Consider the following 18,726-nt stretch of genomic DNA (forward strand, 5'->3'; position numbering starts at 1 on the left):
TTTATCCACTTCTAAATACACGATATCCTCATCAAACGAGTTCAAATGCAGCAGTTTAGTTGAAGCACGGTGCAAGTGACGAAGACCAGATTCATCGAGCATTGGGGACAAGGAAACGTTATATATCAAGCAAAAGTTTCCTTCCTCAATCTCTCCTTTGAACCCCCAAATATGAACGCGACTCCCATTGACCACATCTGTGATGCACAAACAGCCTCGCCGCACACATAAGCGTCTAGATCTAGAGTAATCCGATTCATCTGGATGCTCGTGATCAATGTTAATGAAGCGACATTTATCGAAAACATCAGCATTACTAGTACTACCAGTAATGTTTTTGTTACTGTCGTATGCCAACGGATCGAACTCCATAATCCCGGCTTTACCCGACCAATACAACTTTCCTTTGAAAGCAACTCCTTCCGGCTGGGCCAAATTCATGTAAGACTCGCAGAACACCAAATGAGTTTTTGGTCGGCATGGTACAACAAACTCTCTCCATTCACCAGTCTCGGAAGAAAACATCACCATGTTTAATTTAAGAGCATTGTATTTGTGATGAATTAGCACAACCCTGCACCTATATTCAGCGTTACTACTACTAGAACCATCTTGTTCCAAATTTTTATCATCTTCCCTGTAAGGATCGCAGATGAATCCTACTCTATCTCTCCTCCATTCGAATTTCAATGGCGGAAGAGCAACCCATTGCATGGTGTATGTATTGCAGATATAGTAATAACTTTCCCCAGCTTCGTTGTTGCACAAAGCTAAGTCATTATACATCGACACTAACAGTGATTTGTAAAATACACCGTCAGAACGCCGCGGAAGGAAACTCTTAGTATAAAATCTCTGTGTTATAGATTTTGGGAGCTTGGGATATAGGCAACGATTGTAGCGACATAATGAAGACCAAGAGAACAACACACTACCCGTGATGGGATTTTGTTCTAATTCCCTTTGGAAACGTGAAAACTGGCGAACAAAATACGAACTATTGAGGAGCACGAACCAACGCTTGGACACGCACATGCATTGGAAAACCAAGTTGCAAGGGAGCCATGAAAGGATTCGAACGAATAGGTGCTCAGGGAGATCATCAATATTCACGACGTTCTTTTTATAGTACTGATGCTCCATGGGGAAGGAAAGACTTGGAGATACCTAAGATGAACTGATTGTCTGATAGTAATTAGCTAGGGCGATACCGGAACTATATTCTGAAATTATGTCAAGAACAGGTTTACCGTAATATTTCAATCTGAGTACTCTTTGAATCTGTTCGTCGCATTGAGAAGGTAAATATATTATATATAGAGATTCATAAAGCGTGGACAGCAAGAAAGGCCAAATAGACGTAATCGTACAAGGATAAGTTATACACTCTCAATGCAGGAGACGGAAAATAAAACTCTCCTAATTAGACAAGGATTACTATTAGGGTACTCCTAATCAGCTTCCAAATTAGTTTTCTTTCTTCTCGATGAAAACTTGCAAACAAATTGGAAACGGGAACTGTTATTGGCATTCCAAAAAACCTTACATTCCAATTAAAAAGAAACCGGGATGACATTTCTATAGTGCCAATAACAACTCTATTAGAAATTTGAAAACTTAAAAATAAACCAGCCCTAAAGCTAGTAAGAATTAAAGAGGTATTAGAACTAACCTAGAGCAAAAAAAAAAAAAAAAAAATGGAACTAAACCACAAATTAGAAGGAATCGTAAAACAAATATGAATCGTATTTAATCAATCTTGATCTCTAAAGGGGAAGGGAATGAACATGACCTCGTGTGCTGGGATGAACACGTTTAATCCTAGCTTTCGTCATTTAACAAAGATGAAAAGGCCTAATTACAAGCAACTAAGAGAAGGTGAATTCATTCCAAGCAATACGAACCCAAATTTATTGAGACAGGCCTACTGATACAATTGAAATCAACATCTTATGAAGGAATCATCTAAAATACTATTGCTCCAATAATTCTCCATCAATTTCTTTCATTCTGTAGAATCTGTACCGATGATTGATTAAAGCGGCTCATTTTACTCGCAGCAGGAGCAACTGCTCACCGTTTGGTAAACAATCCTTGAGTTAATGATGAGAAATCAAAATCGCTTCCTGACTTTATTGAAGGGAAAGAAGATATTGGTGACGCTGATGAAAATCCGTTAGCTCCGATGTTTGTGACACCATTAATTGGAGTTACTGGCCTCGTCCAGTACATGCTGCAAGAAAAGTTTCACAAAAAAATCACATGGTTAATCAATGTTCTTCATTTTTTTTTTTTTTCAAAAATATTTCAGTCTGAATCATATGGTTTCAGATACCGGCCTATATTATAGTACAGGGTGAATTTATCATGATCATGTCGAACTGATATATAATGTGTACCTTGATGTTTGGAAAGGAACTGTATTCCCTACCGGCCGTGTATGATGGCTGTTTCCAATCTGGTGCAAGAAAAGCAATGACAAGATAAGACATGGAACATCAAATGGAAAACACTAGTTGTAAGCTTTGTCATAAGCACAACCTGAGGATAATGTTGTGGATGAACAGGTACCAGGTATCCAGGAACTTGGCGACCAATGCTTTGCCCATTTCGGGCAGCAAAGTGCTGGATAGAATGGGAGCCAGGTTGTACGTATGCAGGAGCGGAATGGGATCCACTAGATTTCACCACAGTCGCCATGGGTAATGCTTGTTGTTGGGATGTCATTGCAAGTTGCTGCTGATGCACAGAGGATGGAGAAGCCACGCTGGACTGCCCAAAATCCAATATGAAATTTGTTAAACGTAAACCTACATAGTTCATCGACAGATCAAATTCTACCACAACACTGTATCAATAGTTAGATATGGCATGCTAAACAACTTTGCAACATATACCTTCTTGAATAAGTTCATAAGGTCATTCTGCACATAATTCTGAGGTTTCATTGAAAACGGTTGAGTGTCGGGGGTTGGATGTACAAATAAATCCTCGAGACCACCATATTTTGGTTGAATCTTGCTTTCGGATGATTCTGGCCTTTTACTTTTCTCTTCTGTCAACTTTGTTTCAACTGCTGCATGTTAAAGAGGTACGAGGTCAGTGGTAAGGCCAAAGCCAAACTTGTAAGATGTAATCGATTTGGAGATTTTCATCGATGGAACGCGAGATAATGAAGCAACAGTTCTCTCATGATGATAAATAAAAGAAACATACCCTGGTTACCAGCCAATGTATTCGTATTGGCAGGTATCACCGAGTCATTTTCTATAGCTTCCTCCATGGATAGCAAATTGAACAAATGAGTAGCATAATCCACTTTAACTGGTTCCGAAACGGGCCTAACACTACCTGCCTCACTTGCTGGTTCAACTTTCAAGACTACTGGTTTTGGTTCCTGTGCAAGTTCTTGTGGTTTAGGTTTCTGATCAAGTTCTTGTTGTTTTGGTTTCTGCACAAGTTCTTGTTGTTTTGGACCATGACTGATCTGTCCACCAAGACCAACAAGTTTACTTTCATCAACACCATCAACAGAGAAAGGAACCAAGAGATATACTAAAACAAGAAGCAGCATGATATGTATCAGTTTTCAATCGAGAGGGAAATAACCGAATAAAATCTACCTGCTGCGTTGTCAAGTTATTTGTACTGTGTGTACGAGCACCTTTCTGCTCCTCAGAAAACTGTTCCATCTTTTTCAAATGGACATGTTGAGTACTAGTTTCAGGTCTCGCTCTATAAACGGAAGTCATTGCCTCACTCACCCTCGCAGGTGATTTCGCTTTTCCATCCCTAGGAACCCATTTTTTGTGTTCATACCTAATGGAGAACATAAGCACTCAAACACCTAAGCCCAAAATATGAACCGACAATGAAAAACTAGTAGTGCATCATACATATACCAAGAATCTAAACCAAGAAAAAACGAAGTCATACTTTGCTCGAATGAAATTCTCGATTCCAACTCTGTCATACTTAGGAGGCAACTCGGCTTCCCAATAACTATTTGCTTTATCGTTTCCCATAGCTAGCAACCAAAATGAATTTCAGTACTTGCGCCATTATTTCAAACTCGACTCCCACCAGAATGATAAGAAGCTGGTAAAACAGCATTGGTACTTACATTGGATAAACGCAACCTGCTCTGGGAGCCATGTATCCAAAGTCGCAGATCTCACCTTCAAAAGCATCCAAATCATCAGAATAATGCGGGAAAAAAATTGAACCGAAATTCATTAGCATAACGTAGAAAATATGGAATTGAGCACTATACAAACAGGAAAATGAATTCGAAGTTTGCATAGCCGAAAATTATACCTGTGATATATGTACCCCAAGACTCCTGTGGATCCCTGAACATTGCATGCATATGAAGATACCAAGATTCACGCTGGCCCATCGTGGAGCTCTGATACAAAAAAATGAGGTAACATTACAAGAAGTTACCCATTCATATAAGATGTTAAGAATGAAATAATCCTTTACCAAAATACAGTATTAAAACTAAATAGCTTGCATTAGTCGGTTTCTTCCCCTTGCTGTTTGCAATTCAACCTATCGTGTGCTTATGATTTAATGAAAAAAAAAAATATTAATCTCAATAGTTCGTCACAATATACGTACTTGGTTTTGCAGTCTGCGCATTCTCTGTTATCTTGTAGTTTAAGAAGACCCTCCAATATCTACTTACAAAAAAAACAGGCAGATGAAACCAAACCAAATCAGAGGTAATAAGATGAACATCACTCTAGCTTAGGTAGATAGGGTCGTAACCAAAATAAGATTAAGAATCACTCTAGGGTATTTTAAGAATAATACGGGACAGTGACAATATCATAAGGATTCAATGTGGAAAAAATTGAGTGCCGACTGTTGACTATCTGAAGCCCTCATGTGGTTTAAGACCGGCAGCGCAAGATAAACTTAAATGGTTGGTGACAATGATCAAAAATAAAATTGTTGATGGGTTTTGAAGAAATTTTCAAAACCGATAAAAATCATGACTTATAAAAACCCAGTTTGATCAGCCAAAATAAAAAAGCAGCACTGAAAAAGTTCATGAATCGCAAAAGCACATAAACCCAATTACAGTTTTCCATCTAGAAGCAAACTTGGAGCGACATCCTTTTTTTTTTTCATTAAACAAACACTGAATTTAGTAATTATCTCTATCCAGTCCAATCCAATCCTATCTAATCCTTAACACCAAACAAGGCCTAAGATTGCAAGGTATTATGCCATAGCCAACTTGGAACATATCTGTTAATTCATGCTGAGCTAAAAACTCAAACCAACGAAGCCAAAAACTCCATTCCCGCAATAACAAGGACTTGCGGGAATAGAGAAAATCAAATCTTTGAACCAAAAAGTAGAGAAAATTACAGAACTTGATATTACAAAAGTAAAAAAACGAAGGGAGAGAGACACCTTTCTGTGTTTGGCATTAAGCTCTTTTGAAACGCTAGCCTTCTGGTTCATGTTGCTGCTGCCACCCAATTATCCAAACACCCTCTCTCTCTCCTCTGTTTCTCTCTCTAAAAAAAGTTGCGTCTTTGTTTGTGCTTCTGGAAATGGGAAAAGTGGGAATATTTGCTTTGCTGATGATGTCGTCGTTGTGTGTTGGACATTGGAAGGTGGCATGGACTTATTGGCTTTTTCTCTTCGCGTCACGCGTGTTGTTGGCCTTTGACGGCGCCGACCTCAGTTTTTTCATTCGTTTGGAATTTTCTTCTCCACTCTACTGTTTGGTTTAACGACCAGACAACCATACATATTTTTAGTCCCTTTTATTTAGTCCCAACTCTCTTACCTGCCGCTTCCGTCGATCAAGAAAACAAAACAATCTGTCGCTCCCTGTGCAAACTCTACCTTGTAAATACCACCAATTTTTTGTAATTAGAGGAAATACGTTTTATTACGTGTTATGTTGTAGAAAATATAGGTTGGTTATCTAATTCATCTCGACAGCATAATATATACACAACTTGACACAACACATAAACAAAGTATTCTCCTTTCTTTAGATTACGTGGATTAAATCAAAATCCAATGCAACGAGCAAGGTAATACCAAGTTTTCATAAGCAAGAAAGGGATGACTTGTAATTAATTACTTTATTAGGTACAAATATGCATAAATTATGCCCTGATTATGATGTGGGTTACTGCCTCATAGGATCTCTTGCTGACGAGAACGACTTTCATGGCACGAGTACTCTCCTCGCTACACATTATGATTGATGCATGGTTGTAATATTAATTTGGTCCTTTGGTTTGGTTGTACCAACACCAATAATACATTTTTTTTTTTTAAATTTTAAATCATCAATTATAAACACCAACTAAACACAAAATATAAAATATTATCTTTGCGAAATATATTGTAAAAAATACATGAACGAACTAATTGAACACCTCATCTTCAAAGAATGAGAGAGTTGATCCAAATCCAAACCCAGGTAATATGACAGAGGTAAAAATACGGAAAACCAAAAATCGCATTCACGTACACGAGAGAATGCTTCGAATCACTCCCTCTTCTTGTTTAACATCTTCTTCTCCACGTCTCCGCTGTAAGGAGCAACGTGGTACGCATATTGCTGAAGAACCGAAAACACAACCATCTCCAAACATGTCAAGACATTTTGAATAGCTTCCTCGATGTGCTCCACATCTAACCAGAAATGGTGAGATCGAATGACGCCCACAGCAGCTAATATGTCAATGACCACTCCCTGCGATTGGATCAAAACCTTGTGTGTTAATAAATGGCACAATCAAAAGTTTATAGAGTGAGTGAAGTCGATAATTGGCCTTAAAATAATCTTTAGGTGGCGTTTAACCAAAAGCTGATCAGTTACAAAACCGAGAATGACAAACCAAGGTTGCAAATAATCACTCTTAGATTGTAGTTCTATCAAATTATGCGAACAGTTTGGAACAAGTAAAATAAGTTTCATATCCTTTTCCTCGGTATCTTTGTGGATTTGTTTACATTCTATATCCTTGGCTGCATTTTCTCTAAGGCTGCATACACAAATTGGGCATGCAAAAGAATGAACGAGATGTACCTGCCAAAAGACGAAGAAGACAATTCCCTTGATGCACAGGAACTTTGCAAGGGGCGAATGCGGTGCCAATTCCTTTGCAAACACATGGTAAAACAGCACTAGAGAGTACAATGCTAAGGAAACAGAAAGGTTAAGAATCACAGTGAAGGTCCAGCCCAACCAACTGGGGTACAGCCCAAGTCCTTGTAGAGTTATCATCAAAACAGAACAAACTGGGCGTATGATGACAAACTGCCACGTCCAATATTTGAGTAGCTTCAGGGTCTGGTGGTTTAACCGAACAGTGCGAGGCTGCAGTTTGTAAAGCCACATTGTATCTGTTATTATATGATAGATTTAACATACACAATGAATTATGCTTACATATCCATTGCGATGAAAACTGAAACAGCATAAAGCTAACTCGTACCTGAAAAAGAGTCATAGGAAACGAGTGGTGAATTTCTCTTCCTTTGATTTCATCTGGCACGATATTTTTGCTTATGGATATCTTCAGGTAACTATACATAAGAGCCAAGAACTTAGCAATTACCTGGAAGTAGGAACACAAGAAGTTAGCATTTGTACAAGCCATATGAAACAGTTGACAATAACAAAAACCGTAATGAAGTTGGAGGCACTCACCAAAGCCTCGTAACATTCCTTAATAGAGTCCAAAAACATGAAAAATGTTTTGCTTCCCTTAATATCCAATAAACCCACAAAGGAGTCAACTGCATATATAGGAGCCATAAGAATAATAATTATTATCGCCTTCTGCTCCTTCGGGTTCTTCCAGTAAAAGAGATGTTGCGACAATAACTGTATTGTGAAATGCATTGTGAGCATCACACAACCTGCGGATCCTAGCAGGGTCAACTGGCCACGATCCATTGTACTAAAATCCATTATTCAGCAGTCGGATGGAAACCAAGGTTGCAATCTCCCCAAAGAATATTAAATGATCCTCCGATTCTACTTGTTAAGTTCAATGTGGAAGGTATAAAAGTCAGTCATATCCGAGTGATGCATATTCAAGCATGCCTATCAAAGTAAACATTTACAGGAGCAACACCTCAAATAGACACCTACAATCTCCATCAACATATATGTTCTCGAGCGTCTACATACTACAATCTCCGAATTGCCTAACATTGTTAACGTCTTACTCCAAAATTTCACACTACAGTTGGTTGTTAAGGATGTTGCAATAAGACTATGGAGATTCGAGACCGAAACTCTACAATTGGTTCCACTATTCATGATTATTTCAAGTAAACCAGAAAAATTCACGATCATTGAGAGTACCCTTTTTCCAAATTTCACTTCCTCGTAAGATTTTAGTTCAGACAGCCACTTGGCCATCATTATACCTCTAAAGCTCGAAAATTCCAACAAAACAACCATCTTGATTTCACTAGACATATAAGCATTTCGTCTGAGTTTTCTAAAACAACTGACAATTCACACAGAAAAGAATAACACAGAAAACCCATGATTTATCGAAACTAACATAGCGAAAAACAAGATTATTAGATAACGAATTTGAAATGTTGGTGAAAGAACCCAAAAAAAATAAAAAGAACAAGGTTTTTCTGAAACAGTTCAACTTGTTCCAGAAATCGTATTAAAGCTAATGTCTTTAAATAAAGATTGTAAACAAGTTGCAAGAATTGAAGGAGCAGAAGAAGAAGAAGAAGAAGAAGAAGAAAATCACCCGAATCCGAATCCGAATCCGAGTAATTGAGTGGATCCAATTCACGAAATCTGAGAGACCCCTCTGTGTTTGAGCTGAAATTTAAGTGAAGGAATGGGATTTTCGCCGACCCACTTGAGCTTGTGATTTGAATTGGATCAGTGAGTGTGCATGCCGATTGCTGTCTTGTTATCGGAAGCTGAATACTTTACTCATTTATCACATGCCAACAACCCTCTCAATCTCTCAAGGTGGGATTATGTTTTTATAGTGTTGTTATTGTAAAGGAGAAGGATTCTCTCATCTCTTTTTTTTTCCTCTCCTTCCTTTCTCTCGTATTTGAACAATCACAATTAAACCACGTTAGTATCTTATATTAGTTTTTTATAGAAAAAAAAAATATATATAAGAAGAAGGGATGGAAGGGGATTGAAAGCGGAGAGAAAAGAATCTTAGTCCTTATGAAAATTATGCCCAAGAGGCGAATCCCACTTTTAAAATAATCTCATTAATATTTCTCATCATGCAATGGGGTTCAACCCCATTGTCGTTTTATGCACCGGGACGAGGTATTGTCTCCCCTTTTGTGCTACCGTGGCGACTAACGCTAGTTCGTGTCCTGCTGGACACGAACCACGGAAGAGACCTTGTTCAAATAATTCGACTGCTATATTAGCCGCCTGCCCGCCATCAGCGCCATCCCTCTAATTGGTCTGAATCTCATGATCCATCTCTACATACGTATAGCATTCGTTATGTACATGTTCAAATGGCACGTCTTTTGTATGAAAATTGGAAACTGAATGATCCTTTTTCTGTAATTTATTCTCATAATACATGTTTTCGACATAAGCATTGCGATACCACATATGCGCAGCCAGCGTTATTCTAGACCCGACATCACGAGGTGGAAACTATATTGTTCGCTTGATCCAACTTAATTGCAATAATCACACAACGAGCAGTATCTTTCCGATATGCTGGCTACTTTCCATGAGCCGGTGAGCTTCCGCTGCTTCAGATAACGGAAAAGACTTGTATATCACAGTTTTCACCTTGCCAGCAACAATTGCTGGCCACACATTGTTCTCCACCTCCCTAACAATTACCGCTTTGTTCTCGGGACTTCTGTATCGCAAGCCAGCAGCTGCATACACAACCAACCATATAATATAAGGATGTAACTAACACAAATTATTAGATTACACAATGCACAAAAGCTTTTTGCAAATGCGAGGAGAACAATGTCACTAATAACTGGAAAAATCAGTACTTGATTGAAAGCATATCACTTAAACTACGTCAACATCCTAAATGAGAAAAACCCAAACTCGAATGTCCAAACCAAGTTACTAAGACCCAGTATAAATTCTACTACCTTGGATGGTGAGACGCCTCGAAAGCACAGCACGAAGATCTAATTCTGTAACAGGACCACTCATGAGCCCAATAACAAAAAGCCTCCCATCAAAGTTTAAGCTGTCAAGGTTCCGCCGGAAATAGTCTGCCCCAATGCTATCCAAGATAACATCAACACCTGCCATTGTTATACCAATATGTTTTTTTCTTATCCCATAGTACCACTAAATAAAAATTAAAAGGTACGGTAATCTATTTTTGGGGATGACGAATGGGGTGTTGATGCAAGTTGATGCAAGTGACCAAACCTTTGCCGCCTGTTTCTTCTTTCACCCGTGCAACAAAGTCCTCTGTCTTGTAATTGATGCATACGTCGGCTCCAAGATTCTTGCAAACAGCTAACTTTTCCTCATTTCCTGGAGATCAAGATCTATATCAATAAACATGAAAAACTGATTTTATGCCATAAAAAAAAGAAAACTCGCCGGCTTACCCGCTGTGACAAAAACCCTTACTCCCTGGTATTTGGCTATCTGAATTGCAAATGTACCAATTCCACTGGAGCCCCCATGAACCTGAGATTTTAGCAGGTCGTTCAGTGATATATAAAGTGATGCATCACAGACGAAGAAAGCAATCGACTTTATCACTTATGCTAAAGTAGGTCTGGAAGTTACCAGAAATGTTTCACCAGCAGAAAGCCGACTCATCATAAATACAGTCGACCAAACAGTGCACGCCACCTCAGGAAAGCTAGCAGCATCCGTCAAAGAAATACCAGGTGGGATGGGAAAAACTTGTCCTACTGGAACAGCCACCTTCTCGGCATACCCTCCCCCACTAAGAAGAGCACACACCTGCACAACACAGGATGACACGGTTCAAGTACACTACATCCATCATCTCTATACTTGAATCAATAAACCCTTTGAGGGAAAACAAAGACTCAAATCCTATTTCACTGCCAGAGTGGAACAAGGGGCTATAGTAAAATACAGTGAAATGCTAACGACGCATATCTTAGGTCTAAAACTAAGTTCATACGGGGTGTCTCCTGCTCCTCCCACGATACAATTCATTTCCTGACCATTCTCTCATGTTAAGAACTCCAACCAGTCCAATGCTTCTTAAGCCAAACACTATAGGCAACTGGGACCTGCACTATGAACAAGCTAAGCGAAAACCGCTTCCTTTTCCAGTTTTGCAAGACTTAACTCATTGCCCCAAAAAGTTTCGATGGGCAAACTTAGGATATCAATCCATTACCTTGTCCTATATATAGAAAGTAAAACTCAAGCAAATTCAAACAGTGATCACCCCAATTTAACTTCCTTATATGATTCATTTTTCATCTTAGTTTCAGCTTACTTTAAAATACACTACGAAATCTCTCCAATTCCCTCTAATTCCTCAACTTTCTCAAATACTTTAAAATCAATTTCTAATTGAGTACACCGGATTTCTAAGGATTTTAGTAAATTATCTTAAAACTCTAATTGAATACACCTACAATTTCAGAGAATCACTTAAAATCCTGATTGAATTCCCCTAAAATCATTAAAAGAATTAAAATCCCCAAAATTCCAATTGAATACACCCCCTAAGTCAACTGAATGTTAAAGTCTGGATTCTTTTGACAACGACGATATCATAAACGACTATAATCTCGAAGAGTGAGGTTTGAACTTGGGCGCAAAGCGGCGGGCACACTGCCCTGACAAATTTCAAGCCTAACACATCTGTAGAAAAAGCTCAAATTTTTAAGAGCGGACTACCTTCTCAAATTTCTTTCATTCAATATATGCATACACCCAAATGACCAAACACCTATCTTCCTTCTACTTTCCCACCATTTTCTCACCAGCCAAACACATCAAAAACAAAAATCCAAATTTCAAATTACCCGATCACCGGCTTGCCAGCGCGACACGTGTTTCCCGACGGCCTCGATGGTTCCAGAACACTCGAGTCCCAGGTAGGGGCTGGAACCCGGAGGCGGCGGATACGCCCCCTTCCTCTGGATCGTGTCGGCCCGGTTCACCGCCGTGGCGGCGACTTTGATCAGAACTTCATCGTCTTTGAGCTGTGGGTCCTGGACTTCCTGGAGCTTCAGGACGTCGGGCCCACCTGGAGACGTTATCACTACGGCCTTCATTGAAGCTTTCGACTTTGAGCTTCCCACTGACAGCAGGACTCTTACACGTTCGCTACAGAAGAAGGTTAAACTAAACGGTGGAACAAACGACATGCCGTGGGGCAAACTACGTGCCGTGGCGCAGTTTTTGAGGGACCAATGAGGAAACGACATGTCGGGCTGTGATGGTTGGTTCTTTTTCCCCTTTGCTTGGTTTCTGAGAAAATAGAACCAGCAGTCACACTGTCACAGTTCCAATTCAAATCCGACCAGAGTTCTGGGCCTCACATTTTCTCAGCAGCCAAACAGTGGGTTAAACTCAAGGTACTGATTTTCTCGGGAAATTTGGATTCTTTCTAGCTTAATTCTGCTGTGACAGTGATGGGTGGGACTGGGTTTTGGTGGACTTGGAGGGTGCTTGGGTCTCTGCTTTTGGTGCCAGGAATTCTGTGTTGGGGCAAAGAAGGCCACTACACAATTTGCAAGATTGCAGAGGTGAGTTTTGTGCTAAAACACTGGGATTTTGGCTGAGTTTTTTTTTTGGCTATATTAGTAATTTGCTTTAGAAAAAACTGAAATTTATGAAATTAGGAGCTTAATTTTGGCCATAAATTTAAAAATTCAGTTACTTTTGTATATTTCTTTGATTTTTCAATAATTTAGGCTGCGTGATAGGTCCTGGGAAATTTATGAAAATTTATATCTGGAAAAGGTGCAAGGTTTTTTGCTCTTGTATTTTGTAAATATGTTGGATACTACAAGATTTGGATTGATCAATGTGAATAGCTGTATGGAGAAATTACTGGATTGATATGATTGGTAATTTGGTATGAAAATTGCTACATGCTTAATTTGGATGATTCTCAATCGGTTTCTTGCCTTTCAGGGATTTCTGAGTGAAGAGGCTCTCGCTGCGGTGAAAGAGTTGCTACCAGAGTCTGCCAAAGGTGATCTTGCAGAAGTTTGCTCCTGGCCTGACGAGATTCGTTATAGCTACCATTGGCGATGGAGTAGTCCCTTGCACTATGTTGACACACCGGATTTTAAGTGTAACTACAAATACTGCAGTAAGTTGCTAACTTTTGATGGTATACTGGTGCTAGTTTTAATGTAGTATGGTTTACGTTTTATGAATGTTTCTCTAAGTATATGAACGTGAGATTCTTTAATATGGAATACTTTGACCTGTATGATTAATTCAGTAGCTTGTGCGTGCTGTTGTATACTCTGTGTGTGTGTGATCACGGATCAGTGATTGTGAAGTTTAAGTTCAATCTGAAAATAAAAGATAATTGCCCGTCTTGAATAGGAGACTACCATGACTCTGCTGGACATAAAGATAGATGAGTCACTGCAGCGATTTACAACTATTCGATGCAACTCTCTTCGGGTTACCATGAGTCCATCTCAGCATCAGGATGTGAGCAGCCATATTATTATATAACTTCTGTTCTAACATATAACTGTTTGGATTAGTAATTACCAAATTCCTCCTCCTTTTTCTATTTACTGACAACTTAACAGAGGCACTTATGTTCTTGTCTCATTTTATTGGGGATGTCCATCAGGTTTGTTCTTTGTACTGATACATAAAAGCTTTTACTGTCTTACTTAAAAGGCAAACAGTACGATGGCATACTACTTGAATGTTTTCTTGGAAAACAAATATTACATTTTTTTTCATTAAATATTTTTAATTTCAATATGTATATGATTTTTCCATCCACATTGTAGAGTTTATCCAAATGAATCGGTGTAAATTAATGAAACACATTATTTGAATGGTTTAGACTAGAGGCTTATAGATTTTTTGCAAAATTTTGTACGAGAAAATATCCCTTTTATTTTTCTTAGAAAATTCATCTTTTGCTGTGACAGCCCCTACATGTTAGCTTCACTGGAGATGAAGGCGGGAACACAATAATAGTCCGATGGTATCGCAGGAAGACGAATCTCCACCATGTAAGCCTTAAATCTCCACCTGTTTTCTGGCTGTATGTTTTTACGAGAATGATTGTTGAGACAACGATATCTGACTTTGCAATGAGAAAAGATGGCTTATGTGTTGTTGATGTCATTTTATAAGCAGCATGTAGTTTGATCCTGTGAAAATGGTGTTATTGCAGGTCTGGGATAATATGATCATTGAATCTGTTGTAAAGACTTACTACAGTAAGGATCTTGCAATCATGATAAAGGCCATTGAAAGGAATATTACAGTATGATGTTCATCTTTTGTTGTCGTTTTAGTTTGTTAGTTTCTTCTGCTTCTTGTCCTCACAAATAGTACACATCATCTGCTGCAATGCGATACTTATATTCTCCTTTCTGTTTATCTGTATATTACTATTTGTAGGATGGTTGGTTCAATGTTATACCGTCATGGAAGATTTGTGCAAATAATCAGACTGTATGTCCGAACGAGTATGTAAATGTTCTCTTAGTTTCTTTAATGCTCGAGACATCATATTTAGATATGATTTGACTTGTTTTTGGTCATGCAGGCATGCCTCTGAAAGCATTAGTTTGGCATGCAAATATGCTTACAGAAATGCCACGCCTGGAAGCACACTGACAGGTATGTTTTCTCTTTCATAACAAAGCCTTGTAAGCAGTGTTAGGTTTGGATTTAGCACCAAACAGATTCCCATTGTAAGTTTCGTTTACTCAATTGGGAAGGGGTAACCCTCGGGTTGGCACCATGGTCCATGGCATCCCGGACCAATGTACAATATCACTATTCATGTGTTTTAACTTTCACATAGCTTTTTAAGTCTCTCCTTGGGAAGGGAAAAGTAGATAACATATGTGGAGTTATTGGTGTAAAAATGGAGAAAAAAACTACACCTGCAGCGTTGTTGTGGCAATATTTCAAGCCTGCCACGACCCATCATGTGTCTAGACTTTCTTGCATGACAATGCATGATTGACTTGGAATACCATCACCATAATTGCATGTCCAGTTGCATGTAAGCTCTTTTTGAATTGTTGAATATTGCAGCAAGGACAACCCACCTGCATAATTGCATGTCCTACAAATGTTTGTATAATCACGTTTCTGGCTTCTTTAGTCCATTTTTTCTCCACATCACATGGAAGTGGATCATCATCATCAGTTTTCTCAAACAACTGACAATTCACACAGAAAAGAATAACACAGAAAACCCATGATTGATTGAAACTAACATAACGAAAAACAAGACGTTATTCAAATAATTCGACTGCTATATTAGCCGCCTGCCCGCCATCAGCGCCATCCCTCTAATTGGTCTGAATCTCATGATCCATCTCTACATACGTATAGCATTCGTTATGTACATGTTCAAATGGCACGTCTTTTGTATGAAAATTGGAAACTGAATGATCCTTTTTCTGTAATTTAGTCTCATCATACATGTTTTCGACATAAGCATTGTGATACCACATATGCGCATCCAGCGTTATTCTAGACCCGACATCACGAGGTCTAAACTATATTGTTCGCTTGATCACACTTAATTGCAATAATCACACAACGAGCAGTATCTTTCCGATATGCTGGCTACTTTCCATGAGCCGGTGAGCTTCCGCTGCTTCAGATAACGGAAAAGACTTGTATATCACAGTTTTCACCTTGCCAGCAACAATTGCTGGCCACACATTGTTCTCCACCTCCCTAACAATTACCGCTTTGTTCTCAGGACTTCTGTATCGCAAGCCAGCAGCTGCATGCACAACCAACCATATAATATAAGGATGCAACTAACACAAATTATTAGATTACACAATGCACAAAAGCTTTTTGCAAATGCGAGGAGAACAATGTCACTAATAACCGGAAAAATCAGTACTTGATTGAAAGCATATCACTTAAACTACGTCAACATCTTAAATGAGAAAAACCCAAACTCGAATGCCCAAACCATGTTACTAAGACCCAGTATAAATTCTACTACCTTGGATGGTGAGACGCTTCGAAAGCACAGCACGAAGGTCTAATTCTGTAACAGGACCACTCATGAGCCCAACAACAAAAAGCCTCCCATCAAAGTTTAAGCTGTCAAGGTTCCGCGGAAAATAGTCTGCCCCAATGCTATCCAAGATAACATCAACACCTGCCATTGTTGTATACCAATATGTTTTTTTCTTATCCCATAGTACCACTAAATAAAAATTAAAAGGTACGGTAATCTATTTTTGGGGATGACTAATGGGGTGTTGATGCAAGTTGATGCAAGTGACCAAACCTTTGCCGCCTGTTTCTTCTTTCACCCGTGCAACAAAGTCCTCTGTCTTGTAATTGATGCATACGTCGGCTCCAAGAGTCTTGCAAACGGCTAACTTTTCCTCATTTCCTGGAGATCAAGATTTATATCAATAAACATGAAAAACTGATTTTTTGCCATAAAAAACTAAAAAAGAAAAAGAAAAATCGCTGGCTTACCCCCTGTGACAAAAACCCTTACTCCCTGGTATTTAGCTATCTGAATCGCAAATGTACCAATTCCACTGGAGCCCCCATGAACCTGAGATTTTAGCAGGTCGTTCAGTGATATATAAAGCGATGCATCACAGACGAAGAAAGCAATTGACTTTATCACTTATGCTAAAGTAGGTCTGGAAGTTACCAGAAATGTTTCACCAGCAGAAAGCCCACTCATCATAAATACAGTCGACCAAACAGTGCATGCCACCTCAGGAAAGCTAGCAGCATCCGTCAAAGAAATACCAGGTGGGATGGGAAAAACTTGTCCTACCGGTACAGCCACCTTCTCAGCATACCCTCCCCCACTAAGAAGAGCACACACCTGCACAGCACAGGACCTGTTCAAGTACACTACATCCATCATCTCTATACTTGAATCAATAAACCCTTTGAGGGAAAACAAAGACTCAAATCCTATTTCACTGCCAGAGTGGAGCAAAATACAGTGAAACGCTAAAGACGCATATCTTAGGTCTAAAACTAAGTTCATACGGGGTGTCTCCTGCTCCTCCCGCGATACAATTCATTTCCCGACCATTCTCTCATGTTAAGAACTCCAACCATTCCAATGCTTCTTAAGCCAAACACTATATGCAAATGGGACCTACACCATGAACAAGCTACAGCGAAAACCGCTTCCTTTTCCAGTTTTGCAAGACTTAACTCATTGCCCCAAAAAGTTTTGATGGGCAAACTTAGGATATCAATCCATTACCTTGTCCTATATATAGAAAGTAAAACTCAAGCAAATTCAAACAGTGATCACCCCAATTTAACTTCCTTATATGTACTCAATTGAGAATTTAAAAGACTTTAATGGATTTATAAATCCATAGATTTTTATAGAGTTTAATTGATTTGTAGAGATTCCATATAAAATTTTGATTCAATTTTCTCGAAATCTCATAGGAAGAGGTGAGATTTGTGGATGCTTAAAATACACTACGAAATCTCTCCAAGCCCCTCTAATTCCTCAACTTTCTCAAATACTTGAAAATCAATTTCTAATTGAATACACCCGAAATATTACAAACTTTTTTAAAATCCTAATTGAATACACCTGAATTTCTAAGAATTTTAATAAACTATCTTAAAATTCTAATTGAACACACCTATAATTTCAGATAATCACTTAAATTCCTTAATGAATAACCTCTAAATTCATTAAAAGAATTAAAATCCCTCAAATTTCCAATTGAATACACCCTAAGTCAACTGAATGTTAAAATCCGGATTCTTTTGACAACGACGATATCATAAACGACTATAATCTACGAAGAGTGAGGTTTGAACTTGGGCGCAAAGCGGCGGGCACAATGCCCTGACAAATTTCAAGCCTAACACATACCTGTAGAAAAAGCTCAATTTTGTAAGAGCGGACCACCTTCTCAAATTTCTTTCATTCAATATATGCATACACCCAAATGACCAAACACTTATTTTCCTTCTACTTTCCCACCATTTTCTCACCAACCAAACACATCGAAAACAAAAATCCAAATTTCAAATTACCCGATCACCGGCTTGCCAGCGCGACACGTGTTTCCCGACGGCCTCGATGGTTCCAGAACACTCGAGTCCCAGGTAGGGGCTGGAACCCGGAGGCGGCGGATACGCCCCCTTCCTCTGAATCGTGTCGGTCCGGTTCACCGCCGTGGCGGCGACTTTGATCAGAACTTCATCGTCTTTGAGCTGTGGGTCCTCGACTTCCTGGAGCTTCAGGACGTCGGGCCCACCTGGAGACGTTATCACTACGGCCTTCATTGACTTTGAGCTTCTCACTGACGGCAGGACTCTGACATGTTCGCAACAGAAGAAGGTTAAACTAAGCGGTGGCACAAACGACATGCCGTGGGGCAAACGACGTGCCGTGGCGCAGTTTTTGAGGGACCAATGAGGAAACGACATGTCGGGCTGTGATGGTTGGTTCTTTTTCCCCTTTGCTAGTTTGCTTGGTTTCTGAGAAAATAGAACCAGCAGTCACACTGTTACAGCTCCAATTCAAATCCGACCAGAGTTCTGGG

The 18,726-nt window shown here is 39.2% G+C and overlaps 4 protein-coding genes across 8 annotated transcripts; all 4 read right to left on the bottom strand.

Moving 5' to 3' along the window:
* Positions 1-1,728: 1,728 nt before the first annotated feature.
* LOC137728572 (ADP-ribosylation factor GTPase-activating protein AGD5-like) lies at positions 1,729-5,948 on the bottom strand. Of its 4 annotated transcripts, none has more exons than XM_088693715.1 (11): positions 5,428-5,948; positions 4,624-4,682; positions 4,318-4,408; positions 4,124-4,178; positions 3,937-4,027; positions 3,624-3,819; positions 3,217-3,487; positions 2,898-3,073; positions 2,542-2,772; positions 2,400-2,458; positions 1,729-2,233 (listed from the first exon to the last, which is right to left on the bottom strand). In XM_088693715.1, the coding sequence occupies exons 1-11, from the start codon at positions 5,476-5,478 to the stop codon at positions 2,074-2,076; spliced, it is 1,440 nt and encodes a 479-aa protein (XP_088549841.1). In that variant the 5' UTR covers positions 5,479-5,948; the 3' UTR covers positions 1,729-2,073. The 4 variants fall into 4 exon arrangements, with proteins under 4 accessions (XP_088549841.1, XP_088549840.1, XP_088549843.1 ...); XM_088693714.1 differs by having other exon boundaries at positions 2,898-3,076; XM_088693717.1 differs by having other exon boundaries at positions 2,572-2,772; positions 5,428-5,613.
* Positions 5,949-6,341: 393 nt separating this feature from the next.
* LOC137726440 (uncharacterized) lies at positions 6,342-9,089 on the bottom strand. Of its 2 annotated transcripts, none has more exons than XM_068465372.2 (5): positions 8,766-9,089; positions 7,694-8,023; positions 7,479-7,601; positions 7,070-7,360; positions 6,342-6,733 (listed from the first exon to the last, which is right to left on the bottom strand). In XM_068465372.2, exons 2-5 carry the CDS (start codon positions 7,955-7,957, stop codon positions 6,527-6,529), a joined length of 885 nt encoding a protein of 294 aa, XP_068321473.2. In that variant the 5' UTR covers positions 7,958-8,023; positions 8,766-9,089; the 3' UTR covers positions 6,342-6,526. The 2 variants fall into 2 exon arrangements, with proteins under 2 accessions (XP_068321473.2, XP_068321474.2); XM_068465373.2 differs by having other exon boundaries at positions 7,694-8,026.
* A 434-nt stretch (positions 9,090-9,523) lies between these two features.
* LOC137726436 (uncharacterized) lies at positions 9,524-12,426 on the bottom strand. The gene is made up of 6 exons (XM_068465368.2): positions 12,007-12,426; positions 10,781-10,960; positions 10,597-10,678; positions 10,412-10,519; positions 10,123-10,281; positions 9,524-9,891 (listed from the first exon to the last, which is right to left on the bottom strand). The coding sequence occupies exons 1-6, from the start codon at positions 12,409-12,411 to the stop codon at positions 9,695-9,697; spliced, it is 1,131 nt and encodes a 376-aa protein (XP_068321469.2). The 5' UTR covers positions 12,412-12,426; the 3' UTR covers positions 9,524-9,694.
* A 3,130-nt stretch (positions 12,427-15,556) lies between these two features.
* Positions 15,557-18,610, bottom strand: LOC148696540 (uncharacterized). Its single transcript, XM_088693718.1, has 6 exons — positions 18,215-18,610; positions 16,845-17,024; positions 16,661-16,742; positions 16,464-16,571; positions 16,173-16,331; positions 15,557-15,941 (listed from the first exon to the last, which is right to left on the bottom strand). Exons 1-6 carry the CDS (start codon positions 18,608-18,610, stop codon positions 15,745-15,747), a joined length of 1,122 nt encoding a protein of 373 aa, XP_088549844.1. The 3' UTR covers positions 15,557-15,744.
* Positions 18,611-18,726: the final 116 nt, after the last annotated feature.

The sequence above is a fragment of the Pyrus communis genome, chromosome 5, assembly GCF_041283825.1.
Source record: "Pyrus communis isolate YQ-2024b chromosome 5, ASM4128382v1, whole genome shotgun sequence".
NCBI classification, from domain to species: domain Eukaryota; kingdom Viridiplantae; phylum Streptophyta; class Magnoliopsida; order Rosales; family Rosaceae; genus Pyrus; species Pyrus communis.